The sequence below is a fragment of the Hyperoodon ampullatus genome (assembly GCF_949752795.1).
Source record: "Hyperoodon ampullatus genome assembly, chromosome: 10".
NCBI classification, from domain to species: domain Eukaryota; kingdom Metazoa; phylum Chordata; class Mammalia; order Artiodactyla; family Ziphiidae; genus Hyperoodon; species Hyperoodon ampullatus.
Window position 1 is genome coordinate 39,090,038 of NC_136923.1, and position 22,251 is coordinate 39,112,288.

Genomic DNA, 22,251 nt, shown 5'->3' on the forward strand with positions numbered 1-22,251 from the left:
AAACTACCAGGCAGCGTTCAATTAAAGACCCAGATGACAGTTCTAGGTGGCAAGCTAAATACATCTAGGTGTTTCACACATAAGGTAAGTACAGATTCAGATTCACCAGCTCTGACTATATGCAGCTAAGAACTTGAGTATGAAACCCCAATTTGCAAAGAACAATGATGAATGCAAAAGACCCCAACAATCAACAACTAACTCTCTTCTCCCCATTGGACCTCCTCCAAAAGTAGCACATGCAGGCAGGACCTGAGTGCCATAGGAGTTGCCATCAGTGGTCTTCACCCTAGGTCTGGGTGTAAGTACTGACCTAGAATTCCTGTGCCAGGAAGTTCCTTCAGATCACAGACAGGCAAGGATCATTCTTTGCATCTGGATCCCAAGCTCAGTCACATCCCAAAGGGAAGCACTCCAGACCTGTCATTTTTTTCCATCTACTGTCCTTGGAATATGGTGGAACTACAACTGAATGCTATTTTTTAAAATACACTCTGTGCCCATTAACTCTTTTAGAGAAACCTTCCCAGCTTCTTTTAAAGTTTCTCCTGGTTGGAATGTGGTATGCTCCAAATACAGATTTCTGGTACCTTTCCAAAGTTTAATCATTTGAAGCCCTCCCTCCCCATACATAAAAAATATATCCTTCCAGCATCATTTGACCGAAGTATAAAGCAACCTGGTTGGCCTCCATGCATCCGATGGCATCTTCCAAGAGTGAAAACTCCACGCAGACATAGCCATAGTCGTAACCTGGGGACAGCATTTAAATACAGACGGGAGTGGTGTTAGTGCCTTGAAAACACAAAAGACACACTTAAATCCCCTGTTTCTGAACCCCTTAAACACAAGCCCTCCCCATAGCCCCCCCTCCCCTGTACTAGGCAAAGCTGCTACCCCAAACAGAAAAAAGCACTGAAGGAAAGTCTGGATGTTTCTGGACTTAGAAAGTCATTCCAAAATGGTCTTTTCTATTAACCAAGAAGATTCTTTGCCCTCTTTAGTACTGATGATCTGGTGAGGGTGCCCCAGAATTGGGTAATCCCATAGAAAGTTCAAAGGGGGACCCGAAACATTTTAACCACAGGCTGAGTCTTCTGGAAAAACAAGGTCAACAAGAACAGGAAAGTATCTGGAAAAAAAAAATGTATCCCAAGAGAGGAAGGAGAAGCAATTATCTCAAAGCTATGCTAATAGTCACCACTTATCAAGCAGAAACCACCTTCAAAGACAGAAGTGCTGACAGACTGAGGCAACTATATACCACAGGAAGCTTCTGGTTGGCAGGGGACAGACCATATCAGGTCTCCTCTTTTTTTTTCTTTGTTTCAACTCAAGTCATAAGCCAGCTAAAATCTTTATGAAAGGAAGAAGGTGTAAAAGCATAAGTAAGTACAAATGGCTGGGTTCAAAACTGTGCTTATGCACAAAGTTGGGGTAGGCTGGGGGAGAGACAGGAATTGTTAGCAATCAGTACATGTTCTCTAGAATTGTATGTACCATCAGAGCACAAAACACCCTTCACCATTTTCCTGAGCAAGTGTCATCTGTGACTCTCGTGACCCATGAGATGGGAAGTCATGGGATTTACAAGCTGATAAACTCTAACACTAACCCCATCCTATAATTTCCTTGATACTGCCACCATATGACTACAAAAATATACTTATTAAAGCAATGCTCCACAAGTGGCTTCCATGTTTCCTCCACTCCACTGCCTCACGGGATAAAGAAGTTCATCTTTAGGAGTGACACTGTGCAGATGGAACACCAAGAAAAAGATGTGATTTGTTCAAATAAGAAATAAAACTCAGGGGCTTCCCTGGTGGTGCAGTGGTTAAGAATCCGCCTGCCAATGCAGGGAACACGGGTTCGATCCCTGGCCCGGGAAGATCCCACATGCCGCGGAGCAGCTAAGCCCGTGTGCCAAAACTACTGAGCCTGAGCTCTAGAGCCCGTGCTCTGCAACAAGAGAAGCCACGACAATGAGAAGCCTGCGCACCGCAATGAAGAGTAGCCCCCGCTTGCCACAACTAGAGAAAGCCCCGTGTGCAGCAATGAAGACCCAACACAGCCAAAAAATTTTTAAAAAACACAAATAAATAAATTTATTTAAAAAAAAAAGAAATAAAACTCAGGGAAAGAGAAACCACACAAAACCTAGGTCAATTTTGAGCACAAAGTATATATAACAATAGAAAACTGGTATCATTGAATCAAGGTAATAAAGGCCAAAAAAAGAAAAAAAAAAAAAAAGGAACAGGAAAACAACAACAAAAAAGCTAGGGCAAGAGAAAATGTAACTTAAAAACAGACCAGGGCTTCCCTGGTGGCGCAGTGGTTGAGAATCTGCCTGCCAATGCAGGGTACATGGGTTCGAGCCCTGGTCTGGGAAGATCCCACGTGCCGCGGAGCGGCTGGGCCCGTGAGCCACAATTGCTGAGCCTGCGCGTCTGGAGCCTGTGCTCCGCAACAAGAGAGGCCGCGATAGTGAAAGGTCTGCACACCGCGATGAAGAGTGGCCCCCGCTCGCCGCAACTAGGGGAAGCCCTTGCACAGAAACGAAGCCCCAACATAGCCGTAAGTAAATAATTTAAAAAAAAAAAACAAAAAAAAACAGACCAAACTTGGTGAAATGGGTTGGATCCCTTGTCACATGGAATGAATAGCCTGAAATGTTTTATTATGATATAGGTAAGGCTTTAGATCTGTTACATACTCCAAGTTTATTATGAAATGTTACAATGGTATAATTTGATTCTTCCTTTGAATTTTAGGAAATGACCAGGAAGAAAAGAAAGTTACTAGAAATCTCAGCACCCCCTTACGTGGACAGAGACTTTCTACCTGATTTCACAGCTTTGACCAACACAGATTAGAACTAACCCCTGGAATCTCTATTTAAACTTACCACAACAAAATCAGTCTTCTCTGATTAGTAACTATTTGGAGAAATGAAACTACTTTAGAGAAACAGTATATGCATTTGTATATACCCTATTAACAGTAGAAATTGTTTTGTTACATATTTCCTTTCAGGTGGATTTCTTGATTCAACTCAGTGAACATCTCATACATAAAACATTCTGCATTTTGTAAAGGGCTCTGAGTGTTCTTGGGAAACACTGCAGAAGAGCAGAAGCAACTAAGGTGCCTTTTATCACCAAGTATCTACTGTAAACATTCAAATGTATGTCCACAATCAGAAAGGGGCAGCCACGTAACAAGCAGATATACTCTCAAGTGTGTTGATTACCTCTACAGAACATCATCAAAGGAGCGTCCAGGTGTGTGGAAAGCAAACCCTCTCCGTAGCTGCCAAAATGAAAAACACAGGGAACCAACACCAAATTGGCAAAGCCCTGAGTTTCCTTTCTGTTCTTAAAGAAGTAACTATTGCAGCCCAGAGGAGCACACAGAATCTATGTGCAGAAAAAGAAAGGATTCATGGCAACATTCATACTTTGCGAACAGACTTTGATACTAATGTCACTGCAAAGGAAAAGATACTAGAGGAGACATAATGAGCATCTAGAGGAGAAATAATGAGCATCTAATAGCATCTCTATACAGTCCTGAGATACTATATGTTGACAATGTACTTCAGATATAATATTTAAATTTATAAGCCCAACATTCAACTTCTTCTGCCTGAAACTTTATCAAACAAAAACAGAAATTCAAAGTTTAGGGAATTCCCTGGTGGTCCAGTGGTTATGACTCGGTGCTCTCACTGCTGGTGTCCAGGTTTGATCCCTGGTCAGGGAACTAAGATGCCGCAAACCATGCAGTGTGGCCAGAAAAAGCAAAAAATTTTAACTATAATACCTAAAACTTTAAAAATAAATAAATAAAAATTAAAAAGGACCCAATCTTGATCCAAAGCATTTCGTGTGTCCAAGACTCAGAGTTGTACTATAAGGATTTTCATAAACTGCCAAAATGGGTGATGATACCAAGTAATATTTACAAAGCACCTGTAGGTGCAAGACTGTATTCTAAATATTTTACATATAGTTAATCCTCACATGACTATCCTATAAGGTAAATATTATTAACTTCATTTTATCCATCATGGGGAAGCAGTCAAAGAACGAACAAGTAATTTGTTCAAAATCACCTCAATGGTAAGTAGCAATACGTGGCTTCAAACCCAGTCAGTCCAGATTCAAATTGATGCTATTAACCACTACACTGTATAAATTAATCTGATTTCCAACCTCCACAGAGCCCAATTACAGAAAGGATCCCACATGCCTAAGCACAGATAAGACTATGTCTATAGTTAAGAAATACTGAAATTGGAGCACAATAGTTATTTTTATTCTAAAATATCTATAGCAGAACCATTGTGAGTGGGCCTGACTGTGCAAGTTAGAAAGCATTCACTTTCATGGATTGAATATACTGGCTATCAAAATTCTTCTGAAAAGACAGAAACCCAAAAGTCTTGTTGTAAATGATGGCTATAAAAATTACAATATGATAAGATACTTGATATAGTATATTGAATATAGTATATTTTTAAAACTTTAAAATTGAGAACAATTATATAAAATGTGTATAGGAAAAAGGACTAGAATTAAATACAATGAAGTTGCATCTAATTCAGAGGTCAGAGACAAAAGTCAGCATATGAGATGAAAACCATGCATTTTCAATATCATACTTGAACACCCCAAGGTGAAGAACAACATACCATCTCTCAACATAGGTTTAAGTCCAACACTGCCAGTTTTTCCTCCAGCGTCGCAACAGATCACTTTTCTTTTGGCTGACACCAGATGAAGAGGTTGGCTTGCATTTAAGGGCCATAATGTATGAAAAATATATCACTTTAAATAACAGAATCACAGCCAGCATAGTGAATGCTCATACTCAGAGAAAACTGGAGAGACCACCTGAAGTCACAGCCGAGTCACACCCCCACCTCTCATGCTCACTCCATGAGAGGGAAAATGGGGTGTGGGGTAGGGGAGAGGAGTTGAGCAAGCACGGGTGAATATACAGAAATCTGAAAATGATGTAATGTGACACAACTGTAAACAAAAATGATTACAGTGGTTGTATTGAGATAATTGGAATTTTTTTCCTTTAGTTCTCAAATGTAATTTTATAATTCACAGAAAAAGTTCTAGTAGACATAGAAGATGTTCCACTCAGAGACCTAAATGTTCTGAAGACTGCCAACCAACCTTGCATTCAGAATTGCTAGGAACCATCTGGAATCATCAAGATGGTAAACTCAGTGTTAACAGTCCCACAGACAGATTCCCACCTAAAAAGAGTAATAAAAAAGTCTCTTTTATTACCTTTTTCTTCCATCATCACATGCTGGGAAGAAACCTGGTGGGCTGATGGGTCTTTGTGGCTTATTTGTATGACTATTAAAAAGCATATCTTACTCCATATTCTAACCTAAATGTATAGATTTCTCATAGAAATGTGAATGCTCCTTATACTTTTTTTTGCAGTTGAGAAGGATGAGAACAAGGCAAAGGAAGGAAATCTATAAAGGTAATATTAAATTTTCAATTCTTCTCCATCTTCATTAACCATGTGGTTGCCTGTTCCCCCAAAAAGTATCTGTGATAATAGCTAACCAGGTGCTTAGGGGAAAACAAGGTACAGAAAACAAAGCCCTGATAAATAAAATCCAATCCCAGAACTAATTCTTTATCTCTGTCCCTAGAAAAGCTGACTCAGTGATGCTGACAAACATGGCCCTTGATCATTCAAGCCAACTGTTAGTCTACACCAAGCCCAGTTTTCATAACAGTTATACACCAAGATTTTTATTTAAGCAAATGAGATGAGCAGCCCTATATTCAAACTGACCAAGAAGAACCCAACTAAACATAAACAAGTCCAGTTGAATTTCCCATTAGGAGAGTACTGGTTGACTTTGAAAAAGGCCAGAATATACATACCAACTATGAAATGTAAAAAAGAATCAGGATTTTAAAGGACATAGGCAGAGGGAAAAATTAATTTTTTAAATTTTATTGGGTATCTTTGAGGAAAAAGAAAACACAGGGATTTTTTCCCTTTAAAAAAGGAGTAATATTTCTGTGGAAACAAAGCATTATGAATATAAAAAGCACCATGAAAAATATTAATAGAGATTCAAGAGGGCTTAGTTCTATTGGTCTTGTTTTCCTAATTCCATTTCACTGGGAATATAGGTGTTTAGAAGAAAAGTAAAATATCATCAGGTTAGAGATTTTAACAAAAGTCAAACAGAACTGATCCAGGTATCTGAATTCCCATCAATGGAAATAACATGACAAAGGAGGCCTGTGTGAAAGATTTCCAACAGGTACTTTGCTATGTTAAAACCTCAAATGAGTATGTACCTGCAGCTTTCATTAGGAAAACTAGGAAAATATCTGACTTACATGTCAAAATACCATCTGGGGGGCTTCCCTGGTGGCACAGTGGTTGAGAGTCCGCCTGCCGATGCAGGGGACACGGGTTCGTGCCCCGGTCCGGGAAGATCCCACATGCCACAGAGCGGCTAGGCCCATGAGCCATGGCCGCTGAGCCTGCACATCTGGAGCCTGTGCTCCACAAAGGGAGAGGCCACAACAGTGAAAGGCCCACGTACCGCAAAAAAAAAAACAAAAAAAAAAACAAACCATCTGGGAAGAATGAAATTGGCCTGTATGAAATCATCACTTTGAACATCTTATAACCACTTTCAATTCTCTCTCCTTCAACTATGCATATAAGGATTGCTGGTTTATAATAAAACAGATGAAACTATGAAGATATGCACTGATGATTACTTGCTAAATTTTTGAAAACTGCATATGGTTCTATTTTATCTAGCTTTCCATCTGCACCAGCTGGTTATTTTTTTTGGTTTGTATTTTCAAGTAGTTTTCAAAATCCAAAATTAATCATAGGGTCACTTCACCCTGATGATGGTTCTCGGGCCCAGATTAACATTTGTTAGGAAATTCTCACCCTTATTCAACTCATTTCAATTCCACTGACATTTACAATGCTATGTGAGCACAGAGGAGGGGAGTGTCCTAGCCCTCAGAGAGCTGAGTCTAATGGAAGAGTTATGACAAGTAGATAAGCATAGACCATCTCAAAATGCCATGTAAGTCAAAAAAGGGAACATTTATTTTTTTTCTGAACTATAATTAACAAATAATATTGTATTACTTTTAGGACACAACATGATGATTTGATATATGTATATACGGCAAAATGATTACCACAATAAGTTTAGTTAACATCCATCACCATACATAGTTACGATTTGTTTTCCTTGTGATGGGAACTTTAAAGATCAACTCTTACTGAACCTTCAAATATCCAATACAGTACTGTTAACTACAGTCACAACCCTGTATATTAAATCCCCAGGACTTTTTAAAAATCTGTGAACAACTACTCTTTTTAGAGCCAATGATCTAGTTCAATTTTTGTTCACTTGAAAACAAACAAAAAAACCTACAGATCAACCATCAGGAATAAGATCTGAGTTTTTCTCCCCAGCTAAGAACACTCCAACCTGACAGGAAAGATGGTACAGTAGTGGCAAACGGATCACCCAAGAGAGGAGTAGCATCAATGCTGAAGAAAACTGCCCATGCAGAGAGATGATCCTAGAACAACAGAGGTCCCAGACTAAGTGGGGGAGGGGGATATTTTCATTTCTGTACACCCAACACTAGCATAATACCCGGCACGCAGTGGCGCTCAGTCAATGCCACATCACTTGTAATGAGTATCTTCACTGGAGCAACACACAAGAAAGTAACTTCTACAGTTATGAACGTAGGCAAGAAGCTACAGCTAATTCACCACGTGCCCTCAGGCAAGCCACTTCTCTCTGGGCTTGGGTTATCTCATATGCCAAGTAGCAATGATGGTAACTCCTTTGCAGGGTGGTTTCAGGGGTGCATGAGACAATACATTTCAGTACCCCTGTGCTTCTATTACAAAGCGCTCTCAGGGACTAAAGATGAGACAGCTGCCCCTGTGCTGCTGCTAACTTACTGACAGCACTTGTCCTCCATACAGCCATTTTAAAATACGGGACTATTCTTTTTTTTTTTTGATTTATTTTATTGAAATATAGTTGATTTACAATGTTCAGTTAATTTCTGCTGTACAGCAAAGTGATTCAGTTATACATATATATACATTCTTTTTCATATTCTTTTCCATATGGTTTGTTACAGGATATTGAATATAGTTCCCTGTGCTATACAGTAGGACCATGTTATTTATCCATTCTATATACAATAGTTTGCACCTGCTAATCCCAACTCCCAGTCCATCCCTCCCCACCCCCCTTGGCAACCACAAGTCTGTTCTCTACATCTGTGTGTCTGTTTCTGTTTCATAGATAGGTTCGCTTGTGTCATATTTTAGATTCCACATATAAGTGATATCATACGGTATTTGTCTTTTTTTTTTTTTTACAACTTTATTGGAGTATAATTGCTTCACAATGGTGTGTTAGTTTCTGCTTTATAACAAAGTGAATCAGTTATACATATACATCTGTTCCCATATCCCTTCCCTCTTGCGTCTCCCTCCCTTCCACTCTCCCTATCCCACCCCTCCAGGCGGTCACAAAGCACCGAGCTGATCTCCCTGTGCTATGCGGCTGCTTCCCACTAGCTATCTACCTTACGTTTGGTAGTGTATATATGTCCATGCCTCTCTCTCGCTTTGTCACAGCTTACCCTTCCCCCTCCCCGTATCCTCAAGTCCATTCTCAAGTAGGTCTGTGTCTTTATTCCTGTTTTACCCCTAGGTTCTTCATGACTTTTTTTCTTAAATTCCATATATATGTGTTAGCATACAGTATTTGTCTTTCTCTTTCTGACTTACTTCACTCTGTATGACAGACTCTAGGTCTATCCACCTCATTACAAATAGCTCAATTTCGTTTCTTTTTATGGCTGAGTAATATTCCATTGTATATATGTGCCACAACTTCTTTATCCATTCATCAGATGATGGACACTTAGGTTGTTTCCATCTCCGGGCTATTGTAAATAGAGCTTCAATGAACATTTTGTTTGGTACATGACTCTTTTTGAATTATGGTTTTCTCAGGGTATATGCCCAGTAGTGGGATTGCTGGGTCATATGGTAGTTCTATTTGTAGTTTTTTAAGGAACCTCCATACTGTTCTCCATAGTGGCTGTACCAATTCACATTCCCACCAGCAGTGCAAGAGTGTTCCCTTTTCTCCACACCCTCTCCAGCATTTATTGTTTCTAGATTTTTTCATGATGGCCATTCTGACTGGTGTGAGATGATATCTCATTGTAGTTTTGATTTGCATTTCTCTAATGATTAATGATGTTGAGCATTCTTTCACGTGTTTGTTGGCAGTCTGTATATCTTCTTTGGAGAAATGTCTATTTAGGTCTTCTGCCCATTTTTGGATTGGGTTGTTTGTTTTTTTGCTATTGAGCTGCATGAGCTGCTTACAAATTTTGGAGATTAATCCTTTGTCAGTTGCTTCATTTGCAAATATTTTCTCCCATTCTGAGCATTGTCTTTTGGTCTTATTTATGGTTTCCTTTGCTGTGCAAAAGCTTTGAAGTTTCATTAGGTCCCATTTGTTTATATTTCCATTTCTCTAGGAGGTGGGTCAAAAAGGATCTTGCTGTGATTTATGTCATAGAGTGTTCTGCCTATGTTTTCCTCTAAGAGTTTGATAGTTTCTGACCTTACATTTAGGTCTTTAATCCATTTTGAGCTTATTTTTGTGTATGGTGTTAGGGAGTGATCTAATCTCATACTTTTACATGTCCCTGTCCAGTTTTCCCAGCACCACTTATTGAAGAGGCTGTACAGGACTATTCTTGATTAAGATTTACCAAAACCTTTCATCAGATATGCTTGTACATTGTCAAACATATTCACTGTCTGATAAACAAGGTGAGCACTTTCTAGGACTTGATATTAATCTGAAAGCTAAAATGAAAAATTTTCTAAAAAATACAGAATTTTAAATTACTTACAATTATACAAACAGAACACTCTACTCCCTCAACATAACACCACTGCATAGTTTTAGAAATTAAAATTAAGTATGTCAGAATTTTTGACAAAAATTTCTTGAGAGGGGGCTTCCCTGGTGGCGCAGTGGTTGACAGTCCACCTGCCGATGCAGGAGACACGGGTTCGTGCCCCGGTCCGGGAAGATCCCACATGCCGCGGAGTGGCTGGGCCCGTGAGTCATGGCTGCTGAGCCTGCACGTCCGGAGCCTGAGCTCCGCAATGGGAGAGGCCACAACAGTGAGAGGCCCGCGTACCACAAAAAAAAAAAAATTTTGACAGGATCTACTCATCCAATATTTTATTTCCAAAGTTAGCACATACATGTTAACTAATGTTAACTAATACTTTCAGGTTGAAGAAACATATCCCAATACTTACACAAATATTATTTAACCACCAATTCACACATAACCTCACACATTGCAACCAGGAATTTTTGTAGCTTGGCTAATATTTTCTTCTTTGATTTGAAGACAAGCAAAGGCAGGAAATCATTTAATTTGTGACAAAAATTCAATTGCTCGGTTATTAGGAAAAAACTAATGAAGCTTAAGCTTCATTTATTAAGCAATGATTTTCCTACCCTGTCAGGGACATTTGATTCATTTTTTTAAATGATGTTGTCTAAACAAGGTCCTACTGTATAGCACAGGGGTCTATATTCAATACCTTTGATAAACCATCATGGAAAAGAATATAAAGAAAGAATGTCTAAATGTATATAACTGAGTCACTGTGCTGTACAGCAGAGACTGGCACAACACTGTAAATCAACTATACTTCAATTAAAAAATAAATAAATAAAATGAAAATCAAAATGATCTTATCTAGTCACTTTCCCTCACCAGAGAGCTATGAAGTACTATTCCACAGCTCCCACCCCAACTCCTGTACCATGGGATTTTCTAACATGTATCTGACGATTGTGACAACCAACATTCATTCCTGATAAATGCAAAAGCACTGGTGGGCATTCAAATAAACACGAAAGGAATTTTTTGTTTTGTTTTACTTTGTTTTTCCTGTTCCCCTTGCCCCTAAAACAACTGAATGAACCATGAAAGATATAAACCAAGCCAATGAATATCTTTTTTTTCTCTTTCCAGTCCAAATCTAGTTTTTAAAATCGTGGTCAAAACAAAAACAAGGGCTTCCCTGGTGGCGCAGTGGTTGAGAGTCCGCCTGCCGATGCAGGTGACACGGGTTCATGCCCCAGTCTGGGAAGATCCCGCATGCCACGGAGCGGCTGGGCCCGTGAGCCATGGCTGCTCAGCCTGCGCGTCCAGAGCCTGTGCTCCGCAACGGGAGAGGCCACAACGGTGAGAGGCCCACGAACCGCCAAAAAAAAAACAAAAAAAAACAGTAGGCCCCACAAAACCAAAAGAGGCAATACCACAACAAAACTAACATTCTTTCAACAGAGCCAGGACTAAGCTCTACCATTTCCCCTATCCTGGTTCCTAAGGTACATTTTGAGGTGGTTTAGAAGTCACGTTTCAGACCACTCTAAACATCTCAAAGTGCTCCAGATCATTTAAAAACTCCCCTGAAGGCAAAGCAGCCCTCTTTTAGTAAGGAGAAATAGTAGAGAAACTTCCCCAATACTGAGACTGAAATAACCAAGACCTTCGAGGCCTCCAAAGGTCTCCTATGTAGAAAACAGCTTCTCTCTGAGAATTTACAAATTCTTACAACCCAACTACATTTTTAGAGGTTGAAAATATTCTTTTTAAAAAATATACATTGGGGGCTTCCCTGGTGGCACAGTGGTTAAGAATCTGCCTTCCAATTGAGGGGACACGGGTTCGAGCCCTGGCCCAGGAAGATCCCACATGCCGCGGTGTAATTAAGCCCGTGCGCCACAACTACTGAGCCCGCATGCCACAGCTACTGAGGCCTGCACGCCTAGAGCCCATGCTCCCAACGGGAGAAGCCACTGCAATGGGAAGCCCTTGCACCGCAACGAAGAGTGGTCCCCACTCGCCGTAACCAGAGAAATCCCGTGGACAGCAACGAAGACCCAACGCAACCAAAAATAAAAAAATAAAAATAAAAGAAAGAGAGTCTTTCATAGACAGCATATAGTTGGATCATGTTTATATAAAAAAAAATGCATTGGAACAGAGGTACAATGAGCCTTCCAGAAAGCACACAAAAAAGGTCCATCTGTATGCATTTTTCTCTACTTCTTGTCTGATCATTTTCTATAATACCCATGAAAAGTCTTGATTTATTTTACTTCTCTGAAACTCAGGGGACATCACTTTATTTGCTGATCTCTCTGACCAGTGATTACCTTCAAGCATTCACCTAGGTGTTATTCTCTTTTAATCCTGTTGCCTCTAAAAGTTGTCAACCAGTTTTCAAGAAGGCTTATTTTCTAAAATTGAGATGTAATTCACGTACCATAAAATGCAGTGGTATATTCACAAAGTAGTATAGTTCAGTAGTGTACAATTCAGTAGTATATTCACAAAGTAGTGTAACCATTACCACCAAATAGTTCCTAAGAGGCTTGTATTTAAATTAGATAGAAGACCTAAGTGATAACCTAAGTAAGAAACATGGAAGTAGGGAAAAATTGCTTTAATTTACATTCTGAGGGTAGAGAATGTAAGCTAGAAAGGGTGAGTACAAATCAGATGTCCTGCAAGGGGAAAGTTAAAGGAAGAAGCCAATGTACTTTAAATCCCATAAATAGTTTTTATGGATGGCCTCTATCTGCTTCCCATTGAAGCTAACTGTATAAATGACTTTTCCTCCCTGGACTGAAGCTGGAACTCAAGCAGGCTCCTGCACTATTCAGGCTGATTAATGACTTTTTTCTTCTTGCTACTCCATCAGAGGGAACTCTTCAGTGAATTCTTCTAACTACCAAAAGGCACAGGAAGCCCCATACAGCTTTATACAAACTAAGATTCAGCCAAAGCCACCTAAGCATTTGACCAAAAAGACAAGTGAGGACTATAGAAGCCAGAAGCAATTCTACCTAAAGAACAGTGAGGAACTCAGAAAGGCAGTGAACTGACACAGGGCTATAAACAGAGTTCAAACACCTTATGCATTTCAGAGAGGCAAATTCCATCTCAGCCAAATAGTTCTAGGGAAGAGAATATAACCTGCCAATTAAGGCATCTGCTCATCACTGTCATGCTATACTGTCACCTGTCTGTTCTACCTACAGATGTCCTGTGTGGTTTAGATAGAGACCTCCAATGCTACATAGTCTACCAACCAAAAACTGCCAAGCTGGTGGTCCTTGCTTCTGAATAAAGTGATGCCTTGGGTTGCAAAGGATGTCCCATTCTCAGATCCAGATTAAGACTCTACACCCAGGACTTCCCTCGTGGCGCAGTGGATAAGAATCTGCCTGCCAATGCAGGAGACACAGGTTTGAGTCCTGGTACAGGAAGATTCCACATGCTGCAGAGCAACTAAGCTCGTGCACCACAACTACTGAGCCTGCGCTCTAGAGCCCGTGAGCCACAACTACTGACCTGCGTGCCTAGAGCCCGTGCTCCGCAACAAGAGAAGCCACTGCAATGAGAAGCTCTAGAGCCCGTGAGCCACAACTACTGACTTGCGTGCCTAGAGCCTGTGCTCCGCAACAAGAGAAGCCACTGCAATGAGAAGCCCACGCACCACAACAAAGAGTAGCCCCTGATCGCCGCAACTACAGAAAGCCAGCGCACAGCAACAAAGACCCAACACAGCCATAAATAAATAATCAATCAATCAATCAACTAATTAATACCATATTAAAAAAAAAAGACTCGACACCCAAAAGCCCCAAGGAAAGGTAGCATGCAGGGAACCCAATAAAAAAGTCAATAAAAATATTAAAACTTCCCTACCAGGGCTGCAAACTACCACTAACCATCCTTGCTAAATTAAGGGGTTTTAATAAGGAAGCTTAAATTGAAGAATAAACCAGCTCCCAGAATAGAAAATGAGTTTCATCTTAAGTGTTAGGAAAGTTAACTACCCCAAAGAAAAAGATTAAGTAAAACCAGAAATTCTAAAGTCTTGCTTTCCAAAACAGTACTGGGATTCTACTTTAAAGTCAAAACCTCAAAAGTACCCAGCCCTGACCAAGCCCTGAAAACATACTTATATCCTCTTAGGCTACCCCTCCCCTTACTAGCTGACAGGCCTAAACTCAAACTTCCCTTAGTCACTAAACCTTAGTGCCTTACTGCTCCTATGAAGTCTACAGGGACCTCAAGCTATCATTCCCAATAGTCCAGTGAGTCCCTATTCTGCAGTAAGTACCACACCACCTAATGAGGTTCAGAATACATCATCATCAGAGACAACTTGCTCATGTCTCTGCTCATGGTACTTAGCCAAGTTGTCCATTTCCAGAGTCTACACCAAGGTAATCTCTCAGGAGAGGTAATCCCTTAAAGTGAGGGTAAGAGTCACAAAACATCCATATTCTCTAACAAAACCTTCTACTCAAAGTCTTTGGGGTGGGAAACGTTAAAAATGAAATAAACAAGACCAATCCCCAGGTAATGCCAAGGATGACTAAAATTAACCCTAGTTCCAGCACCTCTCCCCAGTTCACGTGATCCCTCTAGGACCGCATCACAGGATTCTTCTCCAGGTGTACTGTTCTCCACTCAGCCACAGAGTCCATCCACTGCCTCCATAAGACCCACCCAGCCCTAAAAAGTGCCTCTTGGCTTCCCAGACATTCTTATTTTTAAAACTCAGCCACCTTTCCTTAAGGCTCATCTGTAAACACCCTCCCCAAATGTGGTACCAAACCCAGTAAGTCTCCTGGCTGAAAACATCTTCTGTAGTTTTAGAGATGTGACAAGTAAGTGTGATATTTTCTGATTTGTCAGTTTTCCCCTAAGAACTAAAAGTTTTACTTGTCTATTCTGTAAGTGCCAGAAAAAAAAAGCAAAAATGTGTATCTCATTTTCCAACTATAATTTATTTTTTCTAAATGATGTTGAGCTACTCCATCTGGAATACCATAAACTATGCATGTTTTGTATCATCCGTGTCAACCCATTTCACAGTGGATTTCTGCCCCTAAACTGAAAGATCCTCTCAGAGTTTTTTCTTTTCTTAAGGAAGGCACTTCTGTTTTATCAACACAGAGGTAAAAACTCAAACCATTTCAATTGTGAAAAATGAAAGGATATGAGCCTGTTCCCTTAATAAATGCAGAGAGCCTCTGACACTTTCAATATACCCAAAATGCTAGGGTACAAGACCAAGTGACTCAGTTGCTGCAAATGCTTACTTCCTAAGAAGAAATTTCCTTCACAGGGTCACAAAAACTGTGTCCACTCACTATATGAACACTGACAGAATCAAAGCAAGATATTGCTTCTTCCTACTAACACCACCCTATTAAACTTCTAACTTTCTGACACTACTTAATGAAGCAATACTAAAACAATTCTGTAGCACTTCAGTTTACTGTAAGAGAGTTACTTTCTATGTCTGAGACTTATTAGGAAACATAATCCGTAAGCTATACTGTTTTTACTTAAATGATACAAATTCCTTTGGGAAAAAAATCACAGCAAGCTTTATACTGTCAGTATTCAAGTCCATCTAAAAATCAACAGCAGTTCTGTCTGCATTCAAATATCAGAGAAACACTGTGAGAATGAGAACACCTACAACCATTCCAAGAACTCTGGAGGAAGTATGCTACATAAACAGAAAGAAGAACTAAGAACATAAAATAACATCAACACTACTCCAGTTCCTGCCCCAGCTCTGTACAGCAGAACTGATATCAGGTAGGCAAGGCCTTGCCATGGGCTCCTAAGGCACATATGCATTAGGCTTTTCTACTTACAGAAGGTCCACTTGCTTACTGTCTATTTTAAATGGTGCAAAAAAGTTCTAGAATAAAGACTACAAACAAATAATCTAATGCAATCATTCTCACAATTCAGGGTGCATCAAAAATCGCATGGAGGGACTTCCCTGGTGGCACAGTGGTTAAGACTCCACACTCCCAATGCAGGAGGCCCCGGTCTGATCCCTGATCGGGGAACCAGATCCCACGTGCATGCTGCAACTGAGTTCACATGCCACAACTAAGGAGCCTGCCTGCCGCATCTAAGACCCGGCACAACCAAATAAATAAATAAATACATAAAATAAACATTAAAAAAAAATCGCATGGAGGGCTTGTTAAAGCAGAGATTGGTAGGCCCCACCCCCAGAGTTCCTGATTCAGAAGGTCTAGAAAGGAATCTGAAAATATGTATTTCTAACAAGTGAGAGGTAGTACTGACACTGCTGGTCCAGGATGCACTCTGAGAACCACTGCTCTATAGTTTGTTGACAGAAATAGTTCATTGTAGTCTTTATCCTGCAAGATTTCTGCTGATTGTTTAAAAATAGGATACATCAGATTTATGTCAGTTTTTCACATTTTTATTGGAAATAATTTCCAAGTTACAAAAAAAGTTGCAAGAACAGTACAAAGAACACACTCATATGCCCATTACCAGTTTCATCTATTGATACATGTTGTCATATCTACTCCCTTCCTTCTCCATATTCATCAAATTTTTTTTCTAAACCCCATGAAAAAACTGCATACATCATGGTCCTTTACTTCTAAAAATTTCACTGTGTATTTCCTAAGAATAAGGATGTTCTCTTACATAACCACAGTAGTTACCAACTTCAGTGAATTTAACATTGATACACCACTGCCACAATCAATATATAAAACAGTTCCATTATGCCCCCCATTCCCTTATGCTTCCATTTTACAGTCAACTCCTCCTCCAATACCTTGGCAACCACTATCTTCTATTACTATAATCTTGCTTTTTCCAGAATGTCATATAAATAGGATCATACAGTATGCAGTATTTTTTAAAATTATAATCAAATACAGAGAACATAAAATGCACCATTTTAAAGTGTACAATTCAGTGACATTAAGTACATTCACCGTGTTATGCAACCATCACCACTATCTAGTTCCAGAAGAACATTTTTATCACCCCAAAAGGAAACCCCATACCCATTAAGCAGTCACTCCCCTTTTCCCTCTTCTCCAGCCCCTAACAACCACCTAACTACCCAATCCATTTTCTGTCTCTACAGATATGCCTATTCTGGATATTTCATATAAATGCAATCAGACAATATGTGGTCTTTTGTGCCTGGTTCTTTCACTGAGCATAATGTTTTCAAGGTTCATTCAAGTTGTAGCATGTATCAGTACTTTATTTCTTTTCAGGGCCATATGTAGCCTTCTGAGTCTGGTTTCTTTCACTTAGCATAATGCCTTTGAGATTCATCCATGTTGTTACATGCACACACATAGTTTCATCATTTTTGCTGCTGACTAGTATTCCATTGTATGTGTATACCAGAGTTTGTTTGCTCAGTCACCAAAAGACATTTCATTCCTGATACTTTCCCCAGGAATATAATCATGTAAGTCAAGGTACTTTTACAACTAATAGGGTTATTATATATTTGCACACGGCAATAGAAAAACTCAAACGTACAAAATACGTGTAGGTTCACAGTCCCTTATCTGCAATTCCAAAATCCAAATATCCCCTAAATACCAAGTTTTTGGTAAATTTTCAGTGAAGTCATTTGGAGACAAATCTTGATCTATATACTACACTTAGTCTCTTTACAGTCATCTTCTTAGTGAGAATATTCATTTTGCTGCAGAAGTACTACATCTGATACACATCCCACTGGGAGAAATAATTCATGTATGAGCTATGTACCACATTACCTTTCTATATTCAAAAAAATTCATAAATTCATCTGACCCCCCAGATTTTGGATAGAAGTTGTGGCCGTGTACTTACACAGCTCTAAATGAGACAAAAATTAAACTGATATTACTTGAGTCAGTGAAGAGGCATTAATGTTTTCTCTGTTACAGACTAGCTCCCCAATACATCAACTAAAAGGATGAACTCTACCCCACAATCCCCCTCTTATGATCAACATCCATCCTACATGGTCTCTGCAGGTTATCCTAGCCTAAAAAATTGACTGCCATTTATAAAAGACACCATTTCTACTAAGATTCACGCAAAACCTTTGAACAAGTAAATGTTAAAGTTCTCATAACATCTGATTGTTTCAAGGTATGTTCTTCAGCAGATACATAAGAGTGCCCGGCTGTGAAACCTAAACTACCCTTTAATACACCTCACCTGAAAGGAGACCACAGCTGCTCTCCATATACATTACTCCACATACACCACATTATTCATTCCAGGCATGCTGGGAACCCATCAGGGCCTGGCAGAGTGTCAAGAACTGGGTAAACAGGAGGGAACAAGACAGACGAGGCTCCTGCTATCATGGAGCTAACTCTCTAGTGAGAGGAATAAGACACACAAATCCACTGAGAAAAATATCAAAGTGATAAATCCTATGATGACAAACCAAGATACAATAAAAAATGACTGAGGAGTGATTTTAGATTGGATGGTGAGGCAAGGCCTCTGAGAGTTGAAACTGAAGCCAAGAACTAAACCCCAAAAGACAAGTGAGGATCAGTGGGAAGAGCAGTGCAAAGGCCCTGAGAGAGAAAGAAGTCTTTATTCGCCAAGGACTAGAGAAAGGCTCAGTGTGGCTAGAGTATAATAAGAAAGGTGGAGAGCAGTATGGGATGAGGTCAGACAAACAGCCAAGGGCAAACTCATGCAGGACTGTGTAAGTCAAAACAAGAAGTTGGGAATTTCTTCCAACTGAGATGGAAAGGTGTTAAAGGGTGTTAGGCAGGGGAATAACATGATCTGACTGATAATTTAAAAAGTTCATTCTACTTGCCACACAGTGATGTAATATGGATAACATGGGACTGGTAATCCAATCCATTCATTTTAAAAGGTATATATATACATATATATATACATACACATATGTATGTGCATATATTTTTATTACACTATCACTCATATATTAAAATGCCAAGAAAAGTGCATTTCCTGAAAGCTGATTTTTTTTTTTTAAACCACTGTCCTGTCTTGAACAATTTCACATGTGTACCAATATCTCTGGTGTGCCAGCTACAATTTTAATAGCTACCACAGCCAGGAAATTTAAGAACTCCCTCTGTGAACCATGTAAGTTAATGTAGGTTTTACTCTGCTAATAAATCTGACAATACACAAAGAAAGTCAATGACTACTAAAGAAATGGAAGAATTGCAATTGCTGCTATTTAAACATCAAGACATGCTTTTTCCTAAAAATACCAATACTTAACGAAAGCACAGTTCATGAAACAACATAAAAGCTGAAATTATTGCCCTATGAGTCAAAAAGCAACGGCAGCCTATAAATTCTATTTTTAATTCCCAAAGTTAATGGTAAATCAAGAAAGTCTGTATGAGACACATGCCCCTCCCTGCCAAAAAAGTGGTGTGCAAGAACAACATAACTACTCTTAGTCATGTTTCCACAAATTTAGAGTTGACATATTTAAAACAAAGAAACAATAGCTTTCTGAGAAATAATGCTTCTGAGTTTGTTGTCAAATTACAGAAAAAAAATTTCTGTACTTAAACACCAGATTATTTCAAGCACAAAAATTTATTTTTGTGGATAGTTTTCCTCTGTAGAACCAATCGAAAGAAGCTATCTAGTTAATGCAAAAATTTTATTCCATGGTAAACTGTTTATGGTACTGTAAAATACTAGGAGGATATTCTGAAAATCTAATCTGCAGTTCAGACCACAGAACAGAGGTCAAAAAGAAAGCTCTTCTGGATCTATTCATGGGTTTCAACAAAATAGCTGTTGCAGGAGACTGTTCGCAGAATAAGACTAAAATTTCAAGAAATCACTAATTTGTACAATTTCTCTGGAAAGTTGAAAATTCCATGCTGAAGAAATGAAATGTAAAATTTTACATATAGTAAGATAATTAAAATCTTACCAGGCTCAAATGTAAAAATTCCACCACCATGAAGAACATAAGCAGTAAGTTTAATGATTTAATTATACAAAATATATTTGGGGACAAATGCTACAACACTCACTTTATATCTCACAGGCACTCAGAAGAACTGGAACATGCATCCTTATTGCCCATGTGTGGACAAACATCCACAAAGAACCACAGCTAACACTAAAGCTGGCTGTTCTTTGAAGGCATCAACAGGAGACTTCTGAAAATCTTAACTATGGTTTCTTAAAAAAATTTTGAGTAGCACAAGATGCAGAGATCTGACAAAGACTCTTCCTAACCCAAGGCTGCATGCAAGTCATGAAACTCACCTGTGTTATACTCCCTCAACTGCAAGTCCTTTACAGGCATGCCATCAGGAGTCCGAAAGGCATTAAGAATCTGCAAGAATATGGTATGTACAGTAATGATACACATCATAATCAAATATTGAATATTATATTTCCCCTAGTGGCTTTTATTCTACATAATTTAAGGCTATGATTACTTTACAAAGGCAAAATTGAGCCATACACACTCCAGGCATTCAAAAACTGCTGAATAAGTAGAACATAATTATTTAAAAATTCTCAAGTACGGGGCTTCCCTGGTGGCGCAGTGGTTGAGAGTCCGCCTGCCGATGCAGGGGACACGGGTTCGTGCCCCGGTCTGGGAGGATCCCACATGCCGCGGAGCGGCTGGGCCCGTGAGCCATGGCCGCTGAGCGGGCGCGTCCGGAGCCTGTGCTCCACAGCGGGAGAGGCCACAACAGTGAGAGGCCCGCATACCACAAAAAAAAAAAAAAAAAAAAAAAAATTCTCAAGTACATAAAAAAAGCAGAAGAGCATAACCTCAAGAACTCAAGCTCTGAAATCAGACTGCCTGTATTCCAAGCCTCTCCTGCTCATGTGCTGTGTAACCTTTCAGCATCCGGATTCTCATCTTTCAAACATAAGATGATGCACTGAGCTCTTTCCAGTCCAGGGCCATGGTACCTGAACTCCCTCAGCCTGGTCAGTTCTTCTCCCCATTTTCAAATGGACTGTTCTCTCACTTGCATTCAGGCCTGGGCTCAAATGTCACTTCCTCAGTGATGTCTTCCCTAACTACCCAATCTAAAATAGCCTATACCCCAATGATGCTCTTACTTTAGTTTCCTTCAGGGCATTCATCACTGCTTGATTTTTTTTTTTTTTTTTGCTTATTTTTTTATTATCCATGGAAGCAGTGACTTCATAATGTGCACTGCTATATCATTCAGTGCCTAGAACACTGCCTGGAATACAACAGTGCTTAATATTTGGAATGAATGAATAAAGAGTACGTGTTTCATAGGATGTTGTGGTAATTAAATGAACTAATGCTTGTAAACATCACACAATGCCTAATACAGAGTAAAGCACTGTCTGCTCTGGTTGTTGTATATTCTGACCAAACTCTTCCTTAAGGTCATCCATAGTTTAGTCACCAAGTCCTTTACCACTGAGGAGTTAGGCAGCTCCCAGTTTTTACTGCTGTCAATAAACTGCATCTTTATGTATCTTTATGTAACTGCATCTTGGATCATCCCCTAAAGGATGATTATCAGGTCTAAGGACAGCAATCATTTGTCATAATTTTCTTTTTTTTTTTAACAAACCTCACCTCAGTTGAGTACATGTGTAACTGGTGAAAAATGAATGAGCTCTATGGATTATACCAAAGCCAATTTCCTGGTTTGGCTACTGTACTACAGTAATACAAGATGTTGACACTGGGGGACGGGCGGGAGAAAGCTGGGTGAAGGATAACCAAGATTTCCCTGAATATTTCTTTACGCTTTCCTGGGAATCTACAATTTTTCAAAATAAAAAATAAAAAAAAAATTTTAATTGATGAAAAGAAAGGAAAAGGAAAAAAGAAAAAAAGGCTTACCTCTTCTTTTGCTGCATTTTCAGGCACCCCATTTAATCGAATAAGCTTGCTTGGTTTCTCCTCACTTGGGCCAGTCCTATAATCTTGATCCTTGAATCCAGAATAAAAAATTATTTTAGAAACAAATACATGTTAATGCGCAAAATGAAACAACATGAAATACAGGTACTCAGGATCAAAAATCAAAATGACTTACATCATATGAAGATATAAAAAATTATAATTGTCTCTATTTTTCTGAGTTCCAAAATTTGATTTCTTTCTTTCTTTTTTTTTTTTTTTTTTTGTGGGATCTTAGTTCTCCGACCAGGGATTGAGCCCGGGCCCCAGCAGTGAAAGCGCTGAGTCCTAACCACTGGACTGCTAGGGAAT

The 22,251-nt window shown here is 39.4% G+C and overlaps 1 protein-coding gene across 1 annotated transcript in view; it reads right to left on the minus strand.

The window, feature by feature from the left end:
- Positions 1 to 22,251, minus strand: part of RBM6 (RNA binding motif protein 6) — an 88,186-nt gene that overhangs the window by 59,013 nt on the left and 6,922 nt on the right. Inside the window, exons 4-6 of the mRNA XM_079713477.1 lie at positions 21,880 to 21,969; positions 20,298 to 20,367; positions 680 to 753 (exon numbers count right to left, since the gene is read on the minus strand). Of these exons, the coding sequence (XP_079569603.1) occupies positions 680 to 753; positions 20,298 to 20,367; positions 21,880 to 21,969 (234 nt within the window). The remainder of the gene's footprint in view (positions 1 to 679; positions 754 to 20,297; positions 20,368 to 21,879; positions 21,970 to 22,251) is intronic.